The sequence below is a fragment of the Pocillopora damicornis genome, chromosome 1 (genome assembly GCF_964200805.1).
Source record: "Pocillopora damicornis chromosome 1, jaPocDami1.2, whole genome shotgun sequence".
Lineage (NCBI taxonomy): Eukaryota > Metazoa > Cnidaria > Anthozoa > Scleractinia > Pocilloporidae > Pocillopora > Pocillopora damicornis.
In genome coordinates, this window is record NC_142670.1 from 3,422,501 (window position 1) to 3,447,675 (window position 25,175).

General features: G+C 38.8%; 3 protein-coding genes across 21 annotated transcripts in view; 1 reads left to right on the top strand and 2 right to left on the bottom strand.

The window, feature by feature from the left end:
* The window catches only part of LOC149051359 (uncharacterized), an 18,325-nt gene extending 13,516 nt beyond the window's left edge, over positions 1–4,809 (bottom strand). Inside the window, exons 1-2 of the mRNA XM_089214151.1 lie at positions 4,762–4,809; positions 3,681–3,860 (exon numbers count right to left, since the gene is read on the bottom strand). Of these exons, the coding sequence (XP_089070277.1) occupies positions 3,681–3,860; positions 4,762–4,809 (228 nt within the window). The remainder of the gene's footprint in view (positions 1–3,680; positions 3,861–4,761) is intronic.
* The window catches only part of LOC113678097 (uncharacterized), a 181,809-nt gene continuing 159,133 nt past the window's right edge, over positions 2,500–25,175 (bottom strand). For 3 of the 13 annotated variants that reach the window (XM_089186088.1, XM_089186103.1, XM_089186097.1), the window contains 3 exons: positions 5,636–5,808; positions 4,762–5,039; positions 2,500–3,817 (listed from right to left, as the gene is read on the bottom strand). In XM_089186088.1, coding sequence (XP_089042214.1) covers positions 4,814–5,039; positions 5,636–5,769 — 360 coding nt within the window. In that variant the 5' untranslated portion in view covers positions 5,770–5,808 and the 3' untranslated portion in view covers positions 2,500–3,817; positions 4,762–4,813. The other 10 variants (XM_089186074.1, XM_089186128.1, XM_089186079.1 and 7 more) reach the window with 9 other exon arrangements.
* Positions 10,447–24,223, top strand: LOC113682269 (uncharacterized). 7 transcript variants are annotated; one of them, XR_016180555.1, is made up of 4 exons: positions 10,447–13,526; positions 14,350–14,470; positions 23,068–23,208; positions 23,410–24,223. XR_016180555.1 is itself a non-coding variant. In XM_089185244.1 (3 exons), the coding sequence occupies exons 1-2, from the start codon at positions 22,447–22,449 to the stop codon at positions 23,185–23,187; spliced, it is 627 nt and encodes a 208-aa protein (XP_089041370.1). In that variant the 5' UTR covers positions 21,660–22,446; the 3' UTR covers positions 23,188–23,208; positions 23,410–24,223. The 7 variants fall into 7 exon arrangements, 3 of the variants coding, with proteins under 3 accessions (XP_089041370.1, XP_089041373.1, XP_089041378.1); XR_016180556.1 differs by having other exon boundaries at positions 23,136–23,208; XR_016180554.1 differs by having other exon boundaries at positions 10,447–13,475.

A 25,175-nucleotide genomic window follows, 5' to 3' on the forward strand; every position in this document is an offset into this window, starting at 1 on the left:
CTGAAATTAAATTTGGTCGTTGTCAGCCGCAAGAAAAATAAGATTGCGATCTTTCATTAGAAATAACATGAGCTCTACAGCTCTAATCAATTGCAGAATGAAAATTGATTTGTACCTGTTAAACTGTTATCCTCTGAATCCTTCTATTCTCCAGACGATGTCATTTGATAATTCTACATGCCTGAAAATATCAAAAATAATATTTTGCTTTATAACAATTCGATGAAAAAATGAAGGTAACATATTCACGAGTTTGAAAGATCTAACCGCATCTAATGCCCAGTTTCGTGATCAAAATTGCTGTTCTTCTTTAAGAAAGTTATTGATTGCTTTTTAATTAGTTTCTTTTTTTTTATTCTTTTTATGATTATTACTTGTTTACATGTTTCTCCATAGCGATTAGTTAATTCTGTGATTTAAATTCAGCTCTTTTTCTTTTAGTGTAAAACACTCGCAATCCGCAAAACCCCTTTTCTCCTCAAAACAGGACATGTTACACCCTACCATAACTGAATCGATAAGGATGAATTCACACCGTGAGTTCTATTGTACCAATGCAATTTCTCTTCAAGTTATCAACTCGATATATCCCTCGTTCAATATGATACACATTTGTTTTTGGTCATCTTCCCATTAGCGATACAGTTCTCTCTAATTTTCATTTTCCGCTCTCACCGTGACAACTTCAAAAAGTTTCTAAAAATGATAACAGTAAGCTTTTTTCTTGTAAATAACTTCCGCCAATTCTGCACTAAATATTTTTGCAGTCAAAAGCGTACGTGTCCGGCGGAATCACAAGAGGGAGATACAAAGCTAAAGAAATCACTTCAATAATATGTATTCTTTATGTAAATTTTTTCCCAATTTTCTCGTCTTTCGATTATAATATGCAACATATTTCTACATTATCTTTCCTCACCTGAAGATTACTTGCAGTAAATTTAACTCCGATGAGGTTCTTTTCCAAGAAAAATACTTGACTTCTCGTTGTATCTAGAGAAAAGCATATTTAAATCGTTTCATGCTTTTCACGCTTCGGAAAGAATTTAAGCGAATACCATAAATACTCTTCTTAAAGAAATATCTGAGGAAGATATTCAAAATTTGTTAAATCTGTGTACTCCATGCATCTTTGTGTACAGAAACCCTCAGTGTATCCTACAGGAATTTTATTAATAAATTTTTACTGAACCAGTTGTTTTTAAGTTGGAGGAGAAATCTGAGGCCCTAGCTCTCTGTCTTTTTGAGCTCCAGAATTCTTTGCTGAGTTTGGATGCAGTAAGCGAGACCATAAATAATCGTATAACAGTTCGTACAGACAAGTGACGCACATGATACTGGAATCAGAAATGCCGCAGCTTCGTAAATCCCTCATGGGAAGATAAATAAGCTACCTCAAGGTCTGGTATGTTTATCTTCATGTTAGCATTGATATTTAATCTGTCGTTTAACCTGATCTGACGGATAGGGTTTTTCTTTTCGGTCGTCGGTTAAAAAAGATTTTTTTCTTTGTCACGCAAGAGCTTGAAATTTCCTTTCTATCATTATGTATTTGAAGACATGAAACTTTCGACATTGATGATCTAAGCAGTATGCAGGATGATCCTTTATGTATCCATTGTATGTCGTGGATCATTAACGAGAAATCTATAGCTATGTGTGAGAACTTCGAATTCAGATCGTAAAATCCGATGGTCTAAGATTCGATCCTGCGTTCGTGACGAGTAAATAAGATCGATATTTTTTTCATTCTTTTGTCTCATGTTTCAAATTATTTCTATTTGTATCTTTAGTCAATACCCGTTTATCTCATTCACTGCATTCGGTCGCTATTAACTTATTCTGTCCTCACCTTAAATCCTGTGAAAATGTGATTTGCCCCACAAGTGTGTAACAAAACGGTGCACTTGGTAACACGAGCAGTATTGAAGAAGCTGAATATGAGCTCATCGAACTCGAAACAGAAAATCGTGTCATTGCTTATTTCGTGATCCATGATTCTATTTTGTAGCGATGTTGTTTCACTATTTCTACGCCAAGTTTGGACAGGGCCTCATATTACATTTTTGAACTATTCTTTTTCATTAATCTGAAGTATAGCACAATGATATAAACATGCTATTTTTTTTTTAGTATACTTATTTTTTGCTGATGTGATGGTCGTTAAACAATCGCCTGCTTAGGGTGATCGAAGGGCGCTGGACTGCCATACGAGAGGTCTTGACAGGACAGGGAAAAATGAGACACACACATACTGAGCGCATAGTGAAGGAAATTTTCTTATTAAAGATTCAGGCGATTTGTCGGCCTGGAAACTTGACAAATTTTTTAGGAAAAGTTGACCGATAGAGCTTTAATTCGACAGGTGAGTGAAAAGAAATGACCTATGGCGAAATTTAGCAAAAAGTTATTGTATAGCGAATACGACCAAAAATACAAGGAAAAATGAATTCTGAAATCTAATAAATTAACTACAGAGGAAAATCAGTTTAGTAAGACTGGAGAATTCATGAAGTATTTTTAATAATATCAAAGTCATTCCAAATCTTACAGAAATTTGACAACCTGTCAGAAAGCCATCCATGGTTTTATTGTTCAGTGACTGAGAAATGTGTTCTTCCAAGGTCCTTTTGCTTCGTGTGTCACTGGCATTCATTTCAATGTACGTAAAACCCAGCTCTTCACAAACCAGGGTACATGTAGCTGTTGTTGTTTTTCCAACTCCTGGGGAACCGGACAGAAGAACTGCCATAAAGGACGACCCATCTTGGTCTTTGTTGTAAAAGAAAGCTGTGCAAAATAAAAAGGTTTAAAACTGTGATTCCACCACTAACATACTAACTACATGTATAAGTGACTGTCGAGTAAAATAAATCCATAAAAGTTCATAAGTTACAGCTGTTTAAAAAATTGTATAAGTGACAGATAGAAAGACAGTAATTGGAAGAATGAACATCCACAAAAGAGCAGACAGACAGACAGACAGACAAACTGAGTGACACCATAAATTAAGTAGATGGAAGAAGGGAAATAAGGATGAACAAATTATGTTATCAGTTGCACACTAGCCTATGGCTCCTATGACATTTTACTGGTACATGTATATCACACACATGCACATCAGTAACTTTAATGCAAAGTCATGTACAGTACTTGTATGCACACAAGAAAAATTATATTCACTAAGTGTACACAAAAGAGCAGACAGACAGACAGACTGAGTGACACCATAAATTAAGTAGATGGAAGAAGGGAAATGAGGATTAACAAATTATGTGATCAGTTGCACAAAAAAAAAACAACAACAAAAACAACAACAACAAAGAAATCACAGGTTTCTTGCCAAGTAATGTTTGGCTATTCAAGGAAGGAAATACAACCTTAAACCAGTTAAAAAGGTCTTTTAACAAAGAAACATTTAATGAACTCCACAGTATAAGTTTATGCTCATAGAAAAAAAAAAACTCTTTTAGAAGCCAACAACAAAAAGAAAATTTTTCAGTTCTTGTTAGTTTGCTGTTCAATGAATCATGTTAATTTATGCAAATGTGCGGCAAGTTTTTGTATTTGCAGTAAGCTGCACCCGGATTTGTTATAAAAATTTAGGGAAAAGGTGCAGTGTATATGGTTATGTTCACAGTTCTTTTTTTTCCTCTTTTGAGCTGTGCATTACAATGTACCTTGGAAAGTTTACTCTTCCCAGGATCCCGTCCCACGACAACTTGACTCTTTTTCTTGCTCACTGATTGGGTAACTTTTCCACCATATCTTTGAATCAGATCTGCTGCCTCCTCTCTCTCAATACTTTCCAAGATTCCTGTAATAACAAATGTCAGTCCATTCAAACAGTTTTCTGCTTCCTAAATATTATATTATCAAGTGCATGCATAATTTAAGATATGCAGACAAATAATTAATTCTTCCCTTGAAGGCCTCTTAATACTGTCCAAACTGAAAAGTTATAAATGGTGAAAAATGAAAAAAAACTCTGTAGATACACCATAAACATTTCAGATCATTGTCAGCATCTGCACACCCACCCCTCCCCTAACCCAACAACCATCAACTGCTTACAACTAAGGGTTAATGTTGGATAAGGGGAGGGGTAGGTGGGCAGTTTCTGAGATACTGACATAGAACCAACATTTGAACAACAACTGAGAGTAAAAGGATAAAATACATTTTTTTGTTTAACCCTTTAACTCCCATGAGTGACCAAGACAGAACTTTTCCTTACAATATCAATACAATATCATGCAGACAAGTGATGAGAATAAAGACAAATATCAGCCAGGAGATTATTAGTTGATCCAAGACCAAATTCTCCAAACTAACATAACAAGAATTGTATGACAGACAGTAAGGAGAATTACTATTGACATATCAGAAGTAAAAGGATTAATCAAAGCATGCATTTTACAATTTTTTTCTGTAAACTGTATCTGCAGATTTTCCAAATAAGCCTTAATTCTAATAATCTTCATTTTCCTTTGTCTTGCATCTCTCATTAAAATTTGAAAGGATGGAAAACAAACCATAAAGAGCTTTGAGAGATAATAATAATTTAACTACTGTAAGAAATTAACATGTAACTTCTCCCGAGAATATCCATACAATATCCAGCCGACATGTAATGAGGATACTAAAACTTATCAAGTACATGTAGTTGTTATAATGATCTAACAACAAACTCTCATATTTATTTACAGAAAGCAGCTAAAGGGGAGAATTAACAATCAGATCTTGGTCTTTGAAACCTACCTGAGGGATTTCCTTTGAACCAAGTGCCCTAGAACCATCTCTCGCCATAAAACTACGGTAGCCAGATTTTTTTCTTTTCCGATGAGGGTGGAACTTCAACCACTTCCTCTGATTTTGACACCTTTTGGTGTTCCTTGGGTTGGAGTTTCCTTACTAACATCTTTTTTTCCTTTTTCAGAGTAACAGTTTTCTTTGGACTTGGTTTTGAGTCTCTAACTGGAGTTTCTGGAACTGTGGCAGCTTTGGCAGCCAGATTGCTGGCAGGAGTTGGGTACTTCCTGAAAAGTCCATGGATAAAATTTGAAGTGAATAAAAGTTACATGTATATCAAATATTCTAACAGCAAAGAGTTGTCCTCACAAGGCAAGAGTTGTCCCAAAATAATAGGAATGTTGATAGTAAAAGACACTTCTGCTTTGAAAAATGGAGACAAAGTGGTAACATCTTCCTGGATTGTCAAAGTTAAAATCACCAAGAATGTACCTAAAAGTTTTGTCACTATTGTTACTGTTTTTGTATAAATTCTAGATACAGTAATGGTAGTATTTTGAGTAGTGTTAGTATTGTAAGTAATGTTTTGTTGCAAGTATTGTTAGTAATGTGTCTTAGTAAGACAGGTTTACATATACAAAATGTAACACCAGTTAACAAATTTGAGTAAGCTTTTGGATCTTAAACAAAGCCAAATTTAGTCATAAAATGTTACTGTTTCATCTAAAAGTAACTTATGTAAGTGCTTAATGACACATACCTTACACATGCAATCATATCAGATCCAATCCATTCTAGTATCAGGGTAGCTGGTTCAATTAAGTATTAATAGTAATGATTAATTTTGCAACAATAAAGTATGGGAATCAAAAGGCTTACAAACCTTTTTCTTTGCAGGGGAAGGCTTTTTAACCTCAGACTTTGATTCTGAGAAGTCTTCCTTTCTTTTCTTTGATGGTTGCTCTGTTGTGTGATGGTTGACATTCCCATTTTCTCTTCCTTCTTTTTCTCTCCCATTTTGATACTCTTCTTTTCTATTCACTTTGGGTCAGATCTCTGTGGGAAATGAAAACAAAAAAAATGATTGATGGTTCAACAGGGAATTAAGGGATGATCATTTTGTAGGCTTAAAGCTCTGGATCAAGCTTAAAATTTGCACTCTTAAGAGTGATCAATTTTCTAACTTCTCGCAATAATACCAATTCACAGTCAACTGAGCAGCAATGTGATGAGAAGAAAGAAAATCATCAGACAAGAGGATATCACTTGATTGAACACCATATTCTCAAATATATTTTCATGACACTTGTGTGACAGACAGTGAAGAGAATTTGATTTAAATATCTTGGAGGTGAAAGGGCTTGTTCCTTTAAGGCAGCCCATGGTGTTGTTTCTTCCAAATCTATTCCTCAATTGGTCACTACTGGTACCCATTGATTTTGTGACATGGTATGTGTTCACTGTAGACCATCCTGATATAACTATAACAGATTGGCAAAGGGTTTTATAAGGGATGCATGATTACACTCAAAAGTTAACATGTGATGCATGAATTTTATAGAAAGGCAAGGTATGGTGAGGTTTGAAGCTTTCCCTATTCAATGCATGATGCATGAAATACTGTTAAAAATACACTGGATGCCTGAATTTTTCTTTACAAAAAAAATTGTGGGTGGAAAGAGTGTAGTTAGTTATTCACCTGTTTTCTTTTATTAGCAAATGTTTTCCTGGATTCCCTTTCAACTGGAGTAGAACCAAAGAAATCAAGTGCAGAAGTTGCTTTTTTCTCTTTAGGTTTGACTGGACTGAAGCAAGAATAACAATCCATGTGTTAAATATTTCAGTACCACAACAACATTGTATTAAATTCACCTTTGATGACACTGTCTTTATTATTTTTCTGTTGTTTTTTTGGTTTGGTTGTTTTTCATTTTCAACCCTGAACACATTAAAATCAGTATGCACATTCTCTAAACTGTTCTCTATGTGTTTCTGAGGGTACTGACGAGGAGAACAAACAAGAGCTTAGTTGGTGATCATTTCCTTTATTCTTGTGCCCTTAACCTTGACACCTGTGTGTAACATGTGCCTATCCAAAAGTTAAAATTTTGGAGAAACCAGAAAAGCAAACACAATGCACAGTAACTTTTAATAAATCATCTTTCCCTGCAAAGAAGCTCCAGTGAAAGAAGACCATTTAAATAACATATAACTTACTTTCAACAAAAAAAAGCCATCAATGCACATTAATGTTTGATTCAGGAGGGATATTGTAAAGAGAAATTAGATGCTAGTCATTCTTCGCAGTCAAACTGAAGGGTTAAATGTATTAGCATAAGAGCAGTGTCCTATGACAGGTCTAACATTCGCAATGCTTGATAGAAGAAAGGAACAAAACAAACAAACAAACAGACAAACAAAATTTAGCTGGATATTTTTATAGGAAGCCAGATGCTTCTCCAGAGCAATATCTTATGTTCAAAAATGAACACCATGGTTTGGTACTGAAATGTCAAATATAATGAAAGAGAATGATGAAAGATACCTCTCTTTAACTTGCTGGACCTCTTTAGAAGGTACATTGTCTGTTTTGCAGACTTTTTTAATTTGCTGGGCACAACTTCTTCCTCATCAAACACATCAAAATATAAATCAAGTGCTAAAATATTCAAATTCTATTTGAGGCAGAGTGGTCTAATGGTAAGTGTGCTGAACCCTGAATGAAGCAGATGGCTTTGTCTTCTTTAACAAGCTAATACATAAGCAATGCTAAGGTCACGCAATGTTAAAAAAACTGACATCATCTTACTGTACCTCAAGCTCACCTCACACTAAATATTTCTCTATCCAGCCCTCCCACTCCATCAATAAGCAGAGTCGGCCAAAAAACCTTTGCGTCAAACTCAGTCATGTAAAAATATTTAGCCATCTTATTCATTATGAAAAGTATCCAAAATGTTTTCACATTCACATGAAATTCAAGACAATCACGTTTTGAAGATAAATAAAACCAAAGAAAAAAATTAAACCAAATTCATATTTTCACTCTTTCTAACCTGTTAATAAAACTGTTAATCCTATGAAAATTGAATATATTTATGTAAAAAAAAGATGAAATCACAATTCCCGTAAAGATAAAGTCTCCACATCACCTTCCACATGAAAAGTATCACGTACCACAATAAGTTGACATAATTTCCTTACCTGAGTCCAAGCTGATTGCTCTTCTACTTTTCTTAGCTTTTGAACTCTCCTCCTTCTTTACTGATGTGGCTTTTCTGAAACAGAGATGAGTGAAAGAGAACCAGGTACTGAATACAACCTGACATGAGTATGCATATTCTCCATACTGTTCTCTATGCATTTTCTAAGCTGCTGACAAGGAGAATTTGTTTAATAATCAAGAGCTTCTATAATTGGTGATTATTTCCTTGACTCTTGATTCAGGGCTGATATTAGGGTCAAAGAGTTTAACTACAACTGTACGAAATGGAATGAAATTGAAAAAACAAATCACATACCTGATTTTTGGAGGAAGAGGATCTTTATCAGAATCTAAAATAGATGTAAAATTAATTTAGAAATAGGGTCAGGATATCATTGTGATGTTGTATGTATAATTATGTGAATCTTTTTATATCATGTTTTTGTAATAATGCAAATTGCATCTGGAATTGACAAGGACACTGTACAGCACAATATACGATTAATACTAATACAGAGGTATAACAGTTTGTGTAGAGTCTCAACATCTGTTCCTTTTGAAACTGTTGGTGTTCATCCTAAAACATTACCCGAGTCAATAATGTTTTTTCCTTTCTTCTTCCTCTTCTGATTTTCTTTTGGTTTTTGTTTTCAGGCAATGTCATCATCTTCACTTCTTGATAAACTCAAATTAACAATTACATATTTTTATTAACACAACATGAGATAAATTTGCTTCTTTTGACCTAAAAATAACAACTGGATAAGATGAAGGGGGGTGTTGTTCCTTGGAGCACAATTTTCTTACAAGACATTTTCTTCCAGCTCAGAAAATTGAGAGAAGACACCAGGGCTCAGTTGTTCGAAGGTTGATTAGTGCTAACCCAAGGTTAAATTTTAATCTGGATTTCTTTATGCATTTATTCAAATGCCTTTTTGGGATAGTTTCCCGTGTTCTTTATAGAGCATCAAATAATCATATTCTAGACAAAAAGAATTCCATTGAATTTTCTTTTAAAGCTATCAGATCTGAAATCAGATTTCACACTAACCCTGGATTATCTTAACCTTGCTTTGAACAACCCGGACCAGGTGTAGAAACCAATCCCCCTCCTGGCCCCAATGCACAAGTTTGACTTTTGCAAAGATCATGCAAATAAAAAAGGTGTGAGCTTGAGTTAAAAGGCAATTGCAAGTACATTGTTACGCCAGCCATATTCCCAAATTGTCAGGTAAATTGCTCTTTCCTCAAGTGACCCATGTTTCCTATATTGTTAGTATTGCTTATGTTATACATAATTATTTCTTGTTACTTGTATTTCCTATGTTATTTCCAATCTCGTAATTAGTAATTCCGTTCTTGATGTATTATGTTCTTAATACTTTACATAGTAACCACTGGCAATGGCATGTAAATAGAAGAGTTCAGTCCAGTCATCAGGAAATTAAACTTATCTAAAATTTATTGCTGGCACGTTGGTTACACCAGGCTTGTGGAGAAAATAGTCTGAGTAAGGTGAAGTCTCAATGTTGTTTATCAATCACCTTTCAAGTTAATCAACAATTTCATTTTCCCTTCAGTCTGAGTAAATGAAAGATTACCTAGTACTTGTCAAAATTGTGAAACAGGCATTCGAATTGCATACTGTAACTGCTCTGCAGAATTAGTAAACTGCAGTTTGAACAAATTTGTAGGGAATGCTAAAGTCCTGGATATTTCAACGTTGAGTGAAATTTAGGTGGCAGTGTATCACATCATGCTGTTCAACCCTTAAACTCCCAGATGTAATTAAAATGTAACTTCTCCCTAAAATATCTCTACAATATCCAACAAAAGGGTAATGAAAAAAGTTATCTTGATCTAAACACAAATTCCTATCACAAATGTACAAGGAAACGTCTAGAAACAAGTGAGGAGAATTAGAAAACAGATCTTGGGAGTTAAAGAATGAAGACAAAATTGCATCATGTAATGATCTTGTTTAAGATAAAAAACAAAGGCAAACATTGTAACTTATCAGCCTCACTCAGCTACCCTGACATACTCAGAGTATTGAAAATTATACCTACAAAGTTAGTTAACACACAGTACCAACCCATTTCTCACATTCCAGTCCAGAAAGATACCTTAGGTTGGATATATGTAGTGGAATGAAACTCTTGGTTAAAACATGTTGTAAAATTACCTACCATGTGCCAAATAAAAGATTCATGACAGAGGAAATTTTACCATGTATGGCAATACATACCAATTTCTGCCGAAATTCTGCCGCTGAGAACTAAAACGACTAACAAACCACTTTAGTATAGTGATGTGTTCACATCACTCTCCGACATTTCGCGCCATCTTTGAGAATCTCCTGTACTTTAGTCAGCGGTCACCAACTTAGCTAGTTTCCAGACTCCTGCTATTTCTCTTCCACTATAAATTTTCCGAAAAAAACAATGGGTCATAAGATAACCATAATCTAATTCGAGTTCGCCGAACCAAATGAAAGGAGCTGTCAGACGAGGGAGGTTGAACCACGTGCAGTTGCCCCAATAGATTGCTTTGAAAATGGCAAATAGATCCGCGGAGAACACTTCTCAGGGGTACGTACTCTGTTGTGGATGTCGATATTTCCATGAATGACTGCGCCCTAGATTCGCGTCGGCTCGTTCTGCGATTTGGTTCTTTCGTTGCGCTGTCGTCTCCTTGAGTTATATCGTTTGTTTATTAAAAAATATTCAAATTTGCAGCATGAAATTTGCTAAACGTTATTTGAAGTTTTATACACTGATATTCAAAAACAATTTCATGTAATATACAATGACCCTATAGAAAAAAAAAAACTGCGCATAAAAGTTCTACAGATTGGACTTGAATGGAATAAGTGAGGTTGTGCACGTTTTCCCAAACTTAAAATTACACTGGTTTCTAAATTGTGTTTGCTTTAGTGGTAGCAGATGATGGAGTTTATACGCAGAATTGGATACAACTGAGTCAAAGAGTTAACGTTTGTAACACTCTTCTTTGCGTCTGTCTTTCAAATATCTGATTTCATAAAATGTATTTAGTCTCTATTGAAAAACTAGAATCGACCATATCTCCGGAAGTTTTAGGGCTTACTGTGATTTGATAAACGAAACGAAACGAACTGAAAATATGAACATCTCCGTGGGGTTCTTAGCTAATAAAATCCTCTTCTGTATTTAAAGGAAGGACTGCGCCATTTAGCCACAAAATGTAGATCTATAATTACAAAAAAAAAAAAAAAAAAAAAATCCGTGAGGCTGCAGCATCGATGTTCGTAGTCGACGAATGATTCGATAGCGTGACATGACACCTTCCCTGAAAAATATCGCGTGACCAGAGTTGTTTTGCAGCATGTTTCTGATTGGAAAATAATAACGATAAAAAGAGTTTTCGTTGAGGTTTCAGTAATAATAATGGTTGTTGTGTTATCATTTGTATGAGTTCTGGACTGAACTGACCGATTCATCCATAAGGGAGGCATTGGGATTTTTGATAGTTTTTTAGGATCGGTTTTTGTGCCATGGAATTTTGGTTTTTCAGATTGTGTGTTCATTACGGGTTGCGGATTTTCCGTTCTTTAGCATATGTTTTTCGGTTTCGTCATAAATACTTGTCTTACGGGTTTCGGATTTGGTTTCCAAAGTGGTTTTCGGATTTTCCCATTTGGATTCCGGTTTCTCTTCGATCCAAGCGGCCACTGATCTCGAATAGCCGCGAAACCTCTGTATGTTCCACTTGTCAACACTGTATCGGATCCATCAGGGTTTTGAGAACTGGGATGTGAACACTTATAGATTTTGACGGTTTTGCATGAGGTTTTCGATTTTGATCGAATTTTTTTGCGGTTTTGCGGTTTTGCGGTTGTGGATAATTTTTTCGACGGCTTAGAGGTTTCTAATGGACCCTCTCATCCTTCTGTACAGTGGATTTCCACACGGATTCTTGTTTAGCAAATTGAAAATTTCTCTTCTAAAATTACAAATCTTCATTTTCGTTCTGTTCCGTGTCTTAAATTACAGTAAGCCTCGTGTAGTTATTTCCTCTGAAATTGTATGTGGATCTTTTTATACAGATTTTCATTCTCAAAATTATCAATTTAAATTAGGTGCCTCACAATTATCAAAGAGAGTCTGTTTGATCTTGGCTGTCTTCTTCCTTCTGTAAATGAAATACTGAAGTAACCTTCATCAGAAAATGATGGCAAAATTGTTTACATATCATAATAATTGAGCCGTCATAAGCAGCGCATTGATTCTTATAATTTCACTTACCGGTAACTTCAAATGCGATATAATTATTATAGTCCAAGACTATGTTTTGTTCATGCCTCGCACGTCTGCCTCGCGTGCCTCGCTGATTCGCTTTTATTGTACACACTCACATCAACGCAGCGGACAAAAATAATGGCACCCGCTTCTTTGTTAACTTAAAACAATTGCTTGCACTCAAGGTAGCGAAAATTACTCGGCACATCGTAAAAATTGTCACTATAAATTGTGCTTGTTAGTTCCGAAGATACATGGTGGGGAAAGCGTCGCCTGTGTTCGGAAACGAGATGTTTACAAAGTCAATTAATGGCGTTACATTACGAATTCTGGAAATGGTTGCATGACAATTATTTAAAAAAAAAACACAAACTATTACCGGCTTTTGTTTCTCCCCCGCGAAAACGAATTTGCTTTACTCTCAAAAGACTTATTATTTTCAAAACAGGATTAGATTTATTCAAAGTTTTCTATCAGTTTTCAGATCTAAGCGGCACGTGTCGCGTTTATCTTAATTACTGTCATTTCGTTCGAATGTTTTTGATCGGCCGTTCAACCGTTTACTTTGACCTTATCCGTTGAAAACTTCAGCCGTTCAGCCGGTCGAAATTTTCCTTCAGCCGTTCAGCCGTTCGACTTCAACCGTTCGAAACTTTTCTGAAGCCGTTCAGCCGTTCGACTTCAACCGTACGAAATTTTGCTTTAGCCGTTCAACCGTTCGACTTCAACCGTACGAAATTTTCCTTTAGCCGTTCAACCGTTCGACTTCAACCGTTCGAAATTTTCCTTTAGCCGTTCAGCCGTTCGACTTCAACCGTTCGAAATTTTTCTGAAGCCGTTCAGCCGTTCACGGCATCCGTTTTAAACGGTTTCTCTATCCGTTTGTCATCCGTTCACATACCGTGCGTTCGACTGTTCGAACGGATACCGTAAGGAACGTTTTCGCGTGAGAGGTCACAAATTGTTTACATATCATAATAATTTGATTTAGCGCCCTTCTTCCAAAAAGCAACCCCTCTGGAATGTGCCCCCCTCCCCCCTGTTTTATGTTGGAAAGTTAGACAGGTGATGATGTTTTGCTAAAACTTCACTTGTAATTTCATGCTTGCACAATTGATCATTATTATTACATGTATCATTATTATTTTTAAGCTTGTCATTATTTTTATACTGGCCTTTGTCAAGCAAAAGGTCAAATCTGGACTTCAAAACTGCAATGGATATCCTGGTTTGCTGATGTGAGTACAGAATTGATTAATAGAGCAAAAAGATCAAGGCTTATATTGAAGGTCAGCGACATATAGTCTGATCATTGTGTACTTTTAAGTAGTTGTACCTAAGTCTAAGTGACACCCAGCTACATGTACTTTTTTTCAAAAAAGTTGCTACTTGTAATAAAGGCAATGGGGTTGTGCTGCTGGTTTGGGTGGCATTTTCATGACTCACTTAGCTACAATGGGGTTACATTTTCAATAGAGTTACTAGAGTGGGAACTAACAAATTTTCATGATTTGGAAAATTTTCATAAATCAAAGCAAGGATTTACAAACAGAAAGGTTCAAATTAGATTGAAATGTTGGTTTTACAACCAAAAAATGGAATTTTTCAGATGCCTGACCCAGCTGGATGGGTGCAGGGTAAGTGGTCATACCATGGCAACCTGATTTTGAATAAATTAAGTGTTTGTTTGTTTTGTTTTGTTTTCTCTCACTGGTAAAATCACTCCAGAACAAAAGTTATCTTTTAAATAGGTACTCTTAAGCCACATGGTATCAATGAATGCTTTTTATTTAACCAATTTATTCTTGTTTTCTTGTCACCATATTCCCACCAATAGCATTAAGCTCCATTTTCTGAATATAAATTCACACACAACCCACAATTCCTCCAATTTCTCTGATGAAGGGCTATTGTGCTTGAAATGTCAGCTTTTAAACTCTATAAAGTGGCCAATCTACATTATAAGTTCAGTCAATAATACTAAATTACCCTGTTATACTCTCCTGCCGATGCAGCACCACAGTTTCTTTAGAAACTTACCCCCTTTACCTGCACAGCAGTTCAGCACTCAACATGAGCTGACAGAAAAAATAATTCCTTTGTTTTAATTAGTTTTTCAGAACATTGTCACTGTTCTTGTCTACGGCATCCTGTTCTACCCCTTTTTTGCCTATCTGACAACTGACAACAGACTGGTTGGGTCCTTGCTGGGTTTTCTTTATGTTACAATCAGGTGAGCTAGCTATTACTTTGTTTATGATCACCAATTTAATCAGACTGTGAGTTTGTTTTTAATTAGCAAATACAGTTCTCAGAACTCTACAATTGTGACTACTTAATTCAAATATTACTCTAATGTGGAGTACTATTATTTGCTTTGAAATAAGTGATGTTTGTGTTAACTTTGGACCATGTTTTGTACACATGTCCTAGTAAATAGGGAACACAGCATGGCTTACATGTGAAACAATAGCCTAATTTAGTTCTCTCTGCTTAATTAACCCTATCAGCCCCAAGGGTAATCAGCATGTAAGTTCTCCCTCCAGTAATATTGCTGAATCATTCATTGAGAACATGAGAATGACAAAAAGATTGCCAGCTCAAGACGCTCTGATTACAATATGAATTCTTCTCATCAGTACCAATGAAAATTTATAGTTAAGAGTCTAGAGAATATGGATATTGATGTTAACCCTCTAACTCCCATGAGTGACCAAGGGAGAATTTCTCGTAATAGTGTAGTTTGATCGTCCGGGTGAGTGTAGTTCTGAGAAGGACTGTTGTCGGTAGTGATGACTGACGTTTCGACAACCTGAGCGGAATTCATCTTCAGAGTCAAGTGAATAGTTGTTGTCAGTCGAATGTTCTTAGTCCGGTTTGTTTAAACTGATTGTCGGCTTTGCCGCGATGTTATTGGCTGTAAAACTCAAGTGGCGTACGTCGGTCGTGATTGATCAGTCTCGATCCGTTAGTAAAGTTAGGTCGTTCTGTTCGGTTCGTTTGTAATGTTAATGTCATGGATGAGTCGTTTATATGGTGCCGATAGTGGTTGACACCTGTTGAGGGGAGTCTGTTCCAAGTTAGCTTTCCAGACTCAGTCGTTGAAAGTAGTTAGTGTTGTGGGTTAGGCATTGCGCAGAGTCCTAGTCAATAGTGTGGTTCGTAAGTCGGTGTTGTTCAGCAATGTGATTGTTGACATCGCCTTTCCTCGTCGCTCGTTTGTGTTCAGTCAGTCTGGTTGTGAGGTTTCTGCCAGTCTCACCGATGTAGGAGGCGTGCCAGTCGGAGCAGTCGACCTTATAAACTGCTCCCTGTCTGTGCCTCGGTTCGTCTGGGTCTTTGACGTTAGTCAGTAACAGACGTGGTGTGGTAATGGGTTTGTGAGCGACGCGGATATTGAATGGTTGTAGGATGCGCGAGATGTTCTCAGATATGCCCTTTATGTGCGGTATAGTTGCTGTAGTCGTAGGATTTGCGTTGTCGTTAGGTTCGGTAGTAGTAGTGGTTAAGGTCGGTGAGTGTTTCGTCGGATGAAGTCTTCGTTATAGTTGTTCTTAGAAAAAACACGGTCAAGGTACTTGTTCTCGTCAGATAATATCAAAATATCTGCGGTACGTAGTTTAGCAGATATTTGTTTTCTGCACGTTCTGTATTTGGTATTCTTAGTGTGCTATACAATTAGGTGTTTCAGTTACGCAATACGCGTTAATTACATGTCGTATATTTAGCTGTTGTCAGTTCGTGATCTTCCTTCGGGTCTGCTAACGCCACACGCTCACTCCACCGTTCTTTAGCATGAGCAACTCTGAGGAAGCTAGGGCACGTTCTAATCGGAACGATGGAGTTTGAGATCCTTCTGTCGGTGCTGTTATACGGTCTACCGTTTCTGAATCGATTGGTTCTTTAACCGATAACCTCACTATAGGTTATTGAATCTCGGCTTAGCGATTTCGCGAAGCGATTTTCCGCGGAGAACAGCTCTTCCGTTGAACAAGCAGTCAAGAGAGCTCGGCGCTGTAATATATTAAGTACCCTCTAGGGTTACTGAGTATGTACCAGAATGCATTGCTGCAATAAAGGTTGTGTTGAAGTGGCCAACTTGTTTGACCTCGTGTTCACCAGCAATATATTACATTTTGGCGACGAGGATCGGTCGTTTTTCCACGTCATTCAAAAGTGCAAGGTCTTTGGACAACGCTGTGTGTGTTGTGGCATAGAAGATGGCCAGCACTAGTGCGAGTGGATTATTTGGACGTGTTGGCGAGTTCAACGTCGCACGTGAAACGTTTAGTGCCTACGTCGAGAGGATGGAAATGTTCTTTACAGCCAACAACATTGTAACGACAACAGGAGAGGGAAGCGCCGCCACCAACCTTGTGGTAGCGAACAGGAAACGTGCCATTTTCCTGACAGAAGTGGGGCCGGAGGTATACACAACCCTCAGCAACTTATTGGCGCCCACTAAACCGAAGGACGTATCATTCACTAACATTGTGGAAGTCTTGGAGAAACACTACAACCCGAAGCCCCTGGAAATCGCACAAAGTTTTCACTTTGGCACGCGAAATCAAAAATCCGAAGAATCAGTTAGCGATTATGTGCTGGCTTTGAAGAGATTGGCGGTCCACTGTAATTATGGTGAATTCCTCAATCGGGCGTTACGTGACCGATTCGTATGCGGACTGAACAATCCGAAGATACAAAACAAACTACTGAACACAGATGACCTCACATTCGAAAAGGCTTGCAGTATTGCCAAGACCATGGAGATGGCAGACAGGAACACCCAAGAATTTCACCCTTCACGCAGTGAAACTGTTCAAGTAAACAAGTTGACAGAACAAGGAAGTAAAAACACTGAAAGGAAGAACACTGAACAATTGTCATGTCCTAGGTGTGGGGGTAATCATTCAGGTCAGTCTTGTAAATTTAAGTCAGCAAAATGCTACAAGTGCTCCAAGATTGGGCATTTAGCTTCTGTTTGTCGCAGTAAGGATGAAAAGAAAAAGGGTAAAATTCATAGTGTACAGGCTTTAGAATCAGGCAATGATGAGTGTGAGGATGAGGAATTAGGAATTTATTCTCTGAACTCGCTTGACCAAAACAAGCCTAATTGCAATAGGTACACTGTAGAAATGGAAATCAATGGTAAACTGTGTATGATGGAGTTAGACACAGCTGCAGATTTCTCAATAATGAGTAGAAGTGAATATCTAGAGAGGTTTGCAGACAAGCCTCTGTCTCCTTCTAAAGTAACACTTAAGACATACACGGGTGAATTACTAGATGTGTCAGGGGAAATGCAGTGTGACATAGTGTATAAGGGTAAACCATACTCTCTACCCATTCTTGTAGCCAATTATGATGCAAAACCTACTTTACTTGGTAAAAACTGGCTGCGGCACATTAAGTTTGAATGGGGTGAGATATTTTGTGTTCCCAAGGGAGACCCTAGGAGTGCTGATAGTCAACTGAATGAGTTGCTATCTAAACATAGCGAATTGTTTACTGAGAGTTACAAAGGTATGACGGGCCTTGAGGCCCATATTACTATGAGAGGCGATGCAAAACCTGTATTCGTGAAAGCGCGTAGGGTTCCATACGCTTTAAAAGAGCAAGTCGAAAAGGAGTTAGACAAACTAGAAAAGCATGGTGTTATTAGGAAAGTTGACAGGTCACTTTGGGCTAGCCCAATTGTGGTAGTGCCAAAGGCTGATAACACTGTCAGAATATGTGGAGACTACAAATCCACTATCAATCAGTCAGTTGAAGATGAGCAATATGTTTTACCTACCACTCAGGATTTGTATGCTGCTCTGGTTGGCTCTAAGGTATTTAGTAAGCTTGATCTATCACATGCCTATGCCCAGCTGAATGTTGACAAAGAAAGTCAAGAGTACTTGACAATTACCACTCATAAAGGTCTTTATTCCTACCAGAAATTGCCCTATGGGGTCAAGTCATCCCCAAAAATCTTTCAAGCAAAAATGGATCAAATTCTTCAGGGAATTGAAAAATGTGTTTGTAAACAAGATGACATCTTGATAGGGGGCAATGACTGGCAAGAGAATCTCAAGATACTTGCTGATGTGTTGGACAGGCTACACCAATACAATTTGCATTTAAAACTGGTAAAATGTGAGTTTTTGAAACCTGAAGTGGTTTATCTAGGTCTGAGAATAAGTGCCGAAGGCCTGCAACCGGTGGAGGAGAAGATCAGTGCAGTGAAAAGAGCCCCAGCCCCAAAGAATGTGAGTGAATTAAGGTCCTTCCTGGGCATGGTTCAGTATTATCATTCCTTTTTGCCAGGGCTGGCTACAACCTTAGCACCTCTGCATAGGCTTTTGCAGAAAAATATTCAATGGGAATGGACAGATGACTGCCAGAAAGCTTTCGAGGCATGCAAGGAGGGCCTCACCAGTGAGTCGCTGTTGGTCCACTATGATCTAAATCGTGAGCTTAAGTTAGCTTGTGACGCATCGAGTTATGGTTTGGGGGCAGTGCTTAGTCATGTAATGGAAGATGGTCAAGAAAGGCCAATAGCATATGCGTCACGTACCCTCAGCTCAAGTGAGAAAAATTATGCTCAAATTGAACGGGAGGCTTTGTCTATTATTTTCGGGGTAAAAAAATTTAATCAGTTTCTATATGGACGAAAGTTCACTTTAGTAACTGACCACCAGCCATTGTTGGCTATCTTGGGCCCAAAAGCTGCTATACCCACACTTGCAGCTGCCCGTATGCAGCGCTGGGCACTTGTCCTTTCAGCATATGACTATAACATTGAGTACAGGAGCTCCGAGAAGCACAGCAACTGTGACGCCCTTTCTAGATTACCCCATGAAGAGTCTAAGATTGGCAGTGAGAGTGAGATTTACAATGTAAGTGCCATTGACAAAGATTTCCCCATAACTGCAAAAGAGATTGGGAAAGCTACATTGATGGATCCAGGGTTAAGCAAGGTACTTGATTGGGTCATGGTGGGGTGGCCAGAGGTTTATGATGAAGATTTAAAACCCTATTACACCCGTCGACATGAACTTTCTTGCGAACAAAATTGCATTCTCTGGGGTTCCAGGGTGATCATTCCCCCAGTATTTAGGGAAAAGATGTTGGAGGAGTTGCATTGGGAGCACCCAGGCATTTGTGCAATGAAAGCAATAGCACGCACCTGTGTTTGGTGGCCCAAGATGGATGAGGAAATTGAACAAAAGATTAAACTATGCTCAGTGTGTCAGGATGTGCGGACCTCTCCACCTTGTGCCCCATTGATACCCTGGAAATGGGCCACGCGACCCTTTCAGCGTATTCATGTTGATTTTTGTCAGAAAGGGATTGATTTTTTTTTTGTGGTGGTTGATAGTTTTTCAAAATGGATAGAGGTTAAGCACATGACCTCAATCACCACAGAGAAAACCATGAATGAGTTGCGTCTTATATTTGCCCAACATGGTTTGCCCGAGGAGTTAGTATCAGATAATGGGCCACAATTTGTTTCAAGTGAGTTTGCTGAGTTTATGTATAAAAATGGCATTAAACATACCCTAACTCCTCCTTATCACCCACAATCAAATGGTGCTGCTGAGAGATCAGTCAGGGTGGTAAAGGAGGCGCTTGTCAAACAAGTTCTAGAGGGAAACAAGGGAAGGTCTATCAAACATAGACTAGCAGACTTCCTCTTGAGATACCGTACCACCCCACACAGCACCACAGGTGCTACGCCAGCAGAACTGTTGATGAGACGTAGACTGCGTACTCGTTTAACTCTAGTGAAACCTGATCTAGCCAAAACCGTAGAGAGTAAACAAAATAAGCAGAAGGAATATAAGGATTTAAAGGGTCATCAAGATAGGCTGTTTGCAGAGAATGACATAGTTCGAGTGAGAAATACTCAAGCCCGTAGCAATACTGAGAGGTGGATTCTGGGAAGGGTAGTTAAGGTCTGTGGACCCAGAACATATTTAGTTAAGACTGGCTATAAGACCAGATATGTTCATGTTGATCATTTAATTAAAGCACATGATCAGGTGCCACATGAAACTAGAGAGTTGGACATACCTGTCCCAGAACTGTGTGAGCAACCTACTCTAAGTGTAGATAATAGCCAAGTTTCATCCGGGGTGCCGCAGCCACCAGTCAATTTTTCAGATAAAGATAATGAGCCTAATTCTAGTATTAGTGAAGAGACTGTAAACATACCATCGCCGGTTGTTCTGAGGCGATCAGAGAGAATTAGGAAACCTGTTGACCGACTGAACCTGTAGTGAATGTTATAGCTACTATTGTGTTACTTGTAAGGATATCTTATTTGTAAGGGGAAAGCAGTGTAATATATTAAGTACCCTCTAGGGTTACTGAGTATGTACCAGAATGCATTGCTGCAATAAAGGTTGTGTTGAAGTGGCCAACTTGTTTGACCTCGTGTTCACCAGCAATATATTACAGGCGCGAACAATATACCTGCAAAGGGAAAGGAAACCAGCAGCAGTTGGATCATTCCCTCCGGTAGTGGATAAACTAGACGAAGCATCCGGCGCTCTCAAGCAGAAATTGTACGAGAAAGTTAAAGTTGCCCAGGAGTCAGGTACTGAATTAGTTTCCAAGCGTGTTAAAGCCACTGATTAAGTTAGTAGACAAGAGCGAATTTGGATGGGCGACCGTTAACGAATATTTGTCTGACGAACTCGCCTCTGACTCTGACGACGAGAAGAGAATTTACCGGGCCGAGAGGAGAGCCGAGAGAAAAATCAATAAAGAGAAGCGTCGTCGTGTCCGTTCTGATGAGAAAGGAAGCGGTTCCTCCTCTCTACACTGCGCGGCTTCTTCGTCGAGATTCTCGTCTAAGGATTTGGCTTCTTGTTCGGAAGCTAGACCAGCTCGTCGTTTGGGGCCTTGTTTTAAATAAGTAGCCTACTCTTTCTCGTTATACTGGCTTTGTTTTTACTTCGTCGATTATGGCGTTACACTCAAGCCATAATCCAATATTCTCCATGAATTGCTGTTTTGCTGTGTGTCGTTCTATAGACTAGGGTAGTGCAGAATATCGAAATATCTGCGGTACGTAGTTTAGCAGATATTTGTTTCCTGCACGTTCTGTATTTGGCATTCTTTATTGTGTCAGACAATTAGGTGTTGCAGCTACGCGATACGCGTTAGTTGCGTGTCGTATATATAGCTGTTGTCAGTTAGTGATCTTCCTTCGGGTGTGCTAACGCCACACGCTACTCCACTGTTCTTTTATTTTTATGCTTTGGATTTTATTTTCATGCTGTTGTGTGTTCCCCTTTTTTCAGTGTGGAGGTTTTGGTCATTTGAGCTTGACATGCACGAAACCTGCGGACACTTCAAAGAGAAGCGCTCGCCGTGATTGACTAGATCGCGGTTTGTTGACCACTGATGATACTGATGCCCAGCAGGTTGAGTGTGATTTTTTAGCGACGAGTTTAGTGTTAAAGGCGGTAGCAATGGCGTCAAAGGTCGCTTGAAGTCCTCGCTTAATTTCTGGGTTGAAGCATTAGATGCTTCAAATTTTGTGCTTGACATGATTAGGCGTGGTTACAGGTTACCTTTTGCCCAGTATCCTTCACAGTGCTTTCTAAAGAACGACAGATCTGCGCTTCAGCATCCAGAATTTGTGGCCGAAGCAATTACCGAGCTACTTAATAATGGTTGTATTGTTGAGCATGTCGTTCCTCCGTTCTGCATGAATCCTTTAACAGTCGCGGAAGGAAAGAAGTTGCGTCTCGTTATTGATCTTAGGCGCGTCAACAATTGTTTAGTTAAACCCAGATTCAAATATGAAGACTTGCGCTCGCTATCCCAAGTTCTGGATGAAGAACACTGGTTTTTCACATGGGACCTTAAGTCCGGCTACATCATGTTGATATTTGTCTTGATCACCAAAAGTGTCTCGGTTTTGCTTGGCCCTTTTCCGGCGTTGTTAGATATTTTACCTCTGCAGTTCTTCCTTTCGGCCTAAGTAGTGCCTGCTTTTCAGCTTCTCTAGACGGCACCGTTTTCAGCGGCATGTGGGAACCCGAGGATATCGGCCAAAGTTCTACGTTCCGCGAACTGAAAGCTATTTATTTGTTATTGCTTTCCTACGTTGCTTAATTGAAACACAAGAGAGTTAAAATCTTTACTGATAATCAGGGCGCCGCCAGAGTTGTTGCTATCGGAAGCTCCAAAATTAATCTCCAGGCTCTGGCCATGGACATTTTTAATCTCTGTCTTGTTAACAGCTTCATTCTGGAAGCGCAATGGATCCCAAGGTCACTTAATGAAAGGGCAGATTTTCTTAGCAGATTTGTTGACAAAGATGACTGGTCCGTCAACCCTTCTGTATTTCGTGTGATTGACGTCAAATGGGGCCCTCACACAATCGATCGGTTTGCGTCGCATTACCACGCCCAGGTTCCTAGGTTCAATTCTAAATTTTCCTCCCCCGGTTGTAGTGGCGTTGGCGCCTTGGCCCAGGATTGGCGAGACGAGAACAATTGGGTCTGCCCTCCTGTGAGTGCCATCGTCCCTTCTGTTAGAGCTCTCTCGTCGTACTCTGGTTACGGCACTCTGATCGTTCCACAGTGGCCTTCGGCCTATTTTTGGCCCTTTTTGCATGACAGCTCTTCTCCGTTCAAGTCTTTTGTTAAGGTAGTGTTTGAGCTTCTTTGTATAGAAGACCTCTTGTTGGAAGGTCCCGGCCAGAGGCAAATTTACAAGGCGCGTCCCTCGGTTTTCAGTGATTGCCCGAGATTCAGAATGTTAGCCTTACGGGTATTTTTTAGGTGAGCTTTTGTCACCCTTGTTTACCATACATGTCTTTTCTTTCAGCTCTGCTCCTCACCTTGTCGTTGCTGATCTTTTAGTCTAACCTCGTTGTGTTTTGTCTGATTTGGCAGTGTCATTTTGGTCAGTAGTTTGACCTCCGTTTGGTTTGAACCTTTTGCCTGATTTGGCATCGTCGTTTTGACGGTACGTGTTCTGGGCTAAATTGTTTTTACGTCGCGTTTGCTATTTTATTGTGTTTTGCCTGATTTGGCAGTATCTCTTGGGCCGTTTTGATGGTTTTTGTGGCATCCCATTTTCTGTTTGTATTATGTATCTCTTTTATGTTACTCTACCTTTTGTTTTTGCTTACTTTAATTTTATTTTATATTATTTTATTTCTTGTAGACGTTCTGCAATCGGGGATTTGGCGTGACGCAAATTCTCTGGTCGATCTATCTTTGCGTAGGCTTGTTCCAACCTTCTCCATTTACAGTTGGAGTCCAGGGCTCCTTCCACCGAGCAGAAATACAGATCTGGCTAGCTGAAGTGGCGTAAATGAGCAGCTCCTAAGATTGGCGGGAGGGCCATACATCCCTCCTAGCAAGGTCTCGTTAGGTTACTCGCCCGGTTTCTATTACCGAGAAGTTACTCAAGCTTCTTCCTTCATCTACTGAGTCATCCTCCCCCCTCGTTAGACGAATTGTTTAATCTAAGTCTAAGGAGTATTTTCATGCTACTAAAGGCGTTTCGTACACGACGCTTAGAGAGGAATTTAGGAAATACTTTAAGCCATTTGTAGATGACATCACTAGTTATGGCACGCATAGTATCAAGTCTGGCGCCGCTTGAAATCCTGCGTGTAGGAGTATTTCTGCTGATCTGCTGGACACGCACGCCGGCTGGAAATGTGCCATTTCAAAAAACAGGCACATAAAGCACACTGTTAATGATCGCTTAAAAGTTGCTCGATCTATTGCTCTTTAGTTTCGGATTTCGTTTGCTTACGATAAATTATTTAATTAGTAGTCTCGGCGGGGGACTAAGTCGTGCCTGGCCCTCCTCAGATTTCCTATCCGTTTTTCCCACAGGGTTTGCCCCCCCCTGGCACGGCTTTCTCTAGTTTACATTTTCAGTCTCTCTTTTTGTAGATGTTATTATTATCTGCTTTAATAAAGTGGCGTTATGGCGTTACACTCAGGCCATAATCCAATATTCTCCATGAATTTCTGTTGGGCTGTATGTCGTTCTATAGACTAGGTTAGTGCAGAAGCTGTCTGTCGTGTTGCATAATAGTTGCGCTCGTCGCGTGAGAGTCCTGATAGTTGTGGCTTTGTGTGATGTCGGGTTGTAGAATGACTCGTCCAGTAATCTGTAGGTATGTGTCGGTTTCCTGTAAACTGCTCTCCGTAGTGAGTTGTCGTCAGGGCTTACCTCAGGTTGTCGAAACGTCAGTCATCACTACCGACAACAGTCCTTTTTAGGACTACACTCACCCGAACGATCAAACTACACTATTACATGTTACCCCCGGGTTAACACCATTTACTGTACAGAATTAGAATTTCTCCACACTCAACGAAATGTTTTCCAAAAGAACCCTAATGAGTTAGAGCTGTAATTACGGCAAGATCCTCCGTGAACTGAACAAATTTTGAGCGAGTAAATGGTAGTCGAAACAGACTGAGGTAATGCAAATTAAAGAGAGGCTTCACCGAAATATTTTTATTTGTGTATTGAAAAAAGTGATTTAAAAGGCTTCTATAAAAAAACTCTGAAACATTTGTATCTGTCACAATCTGACACCTGTCAATTAGAGGGCGCGTAAGAAAAAAGGACAACAACAACAACGGCGCTGGTTTGGCAAATAAACTTACGTGAAAGTAATTGTAATTAAATTTAAAAGTATATTTTGAAGTTATGGGAGTTTGCTCGTTTGTTTAGTGCAATCACGTGAGTAACTCTGGTCTTTCATCAAAAGGGCAATTTTAATGCAGCTTTTTATTGCTGAATTCCTTCGTATTCTGTTGTGAAATTACGGAAGCGACTGTCCGATTTGAACGCACTTGCAACGACTTACCGAAAGCGCATTTAAAGTATAGAAGACTTCTCTCATTGGTTTTTAATGAACAACTTGTTCGAGAGATTCAGATATATGATAAATGAAATTTCCA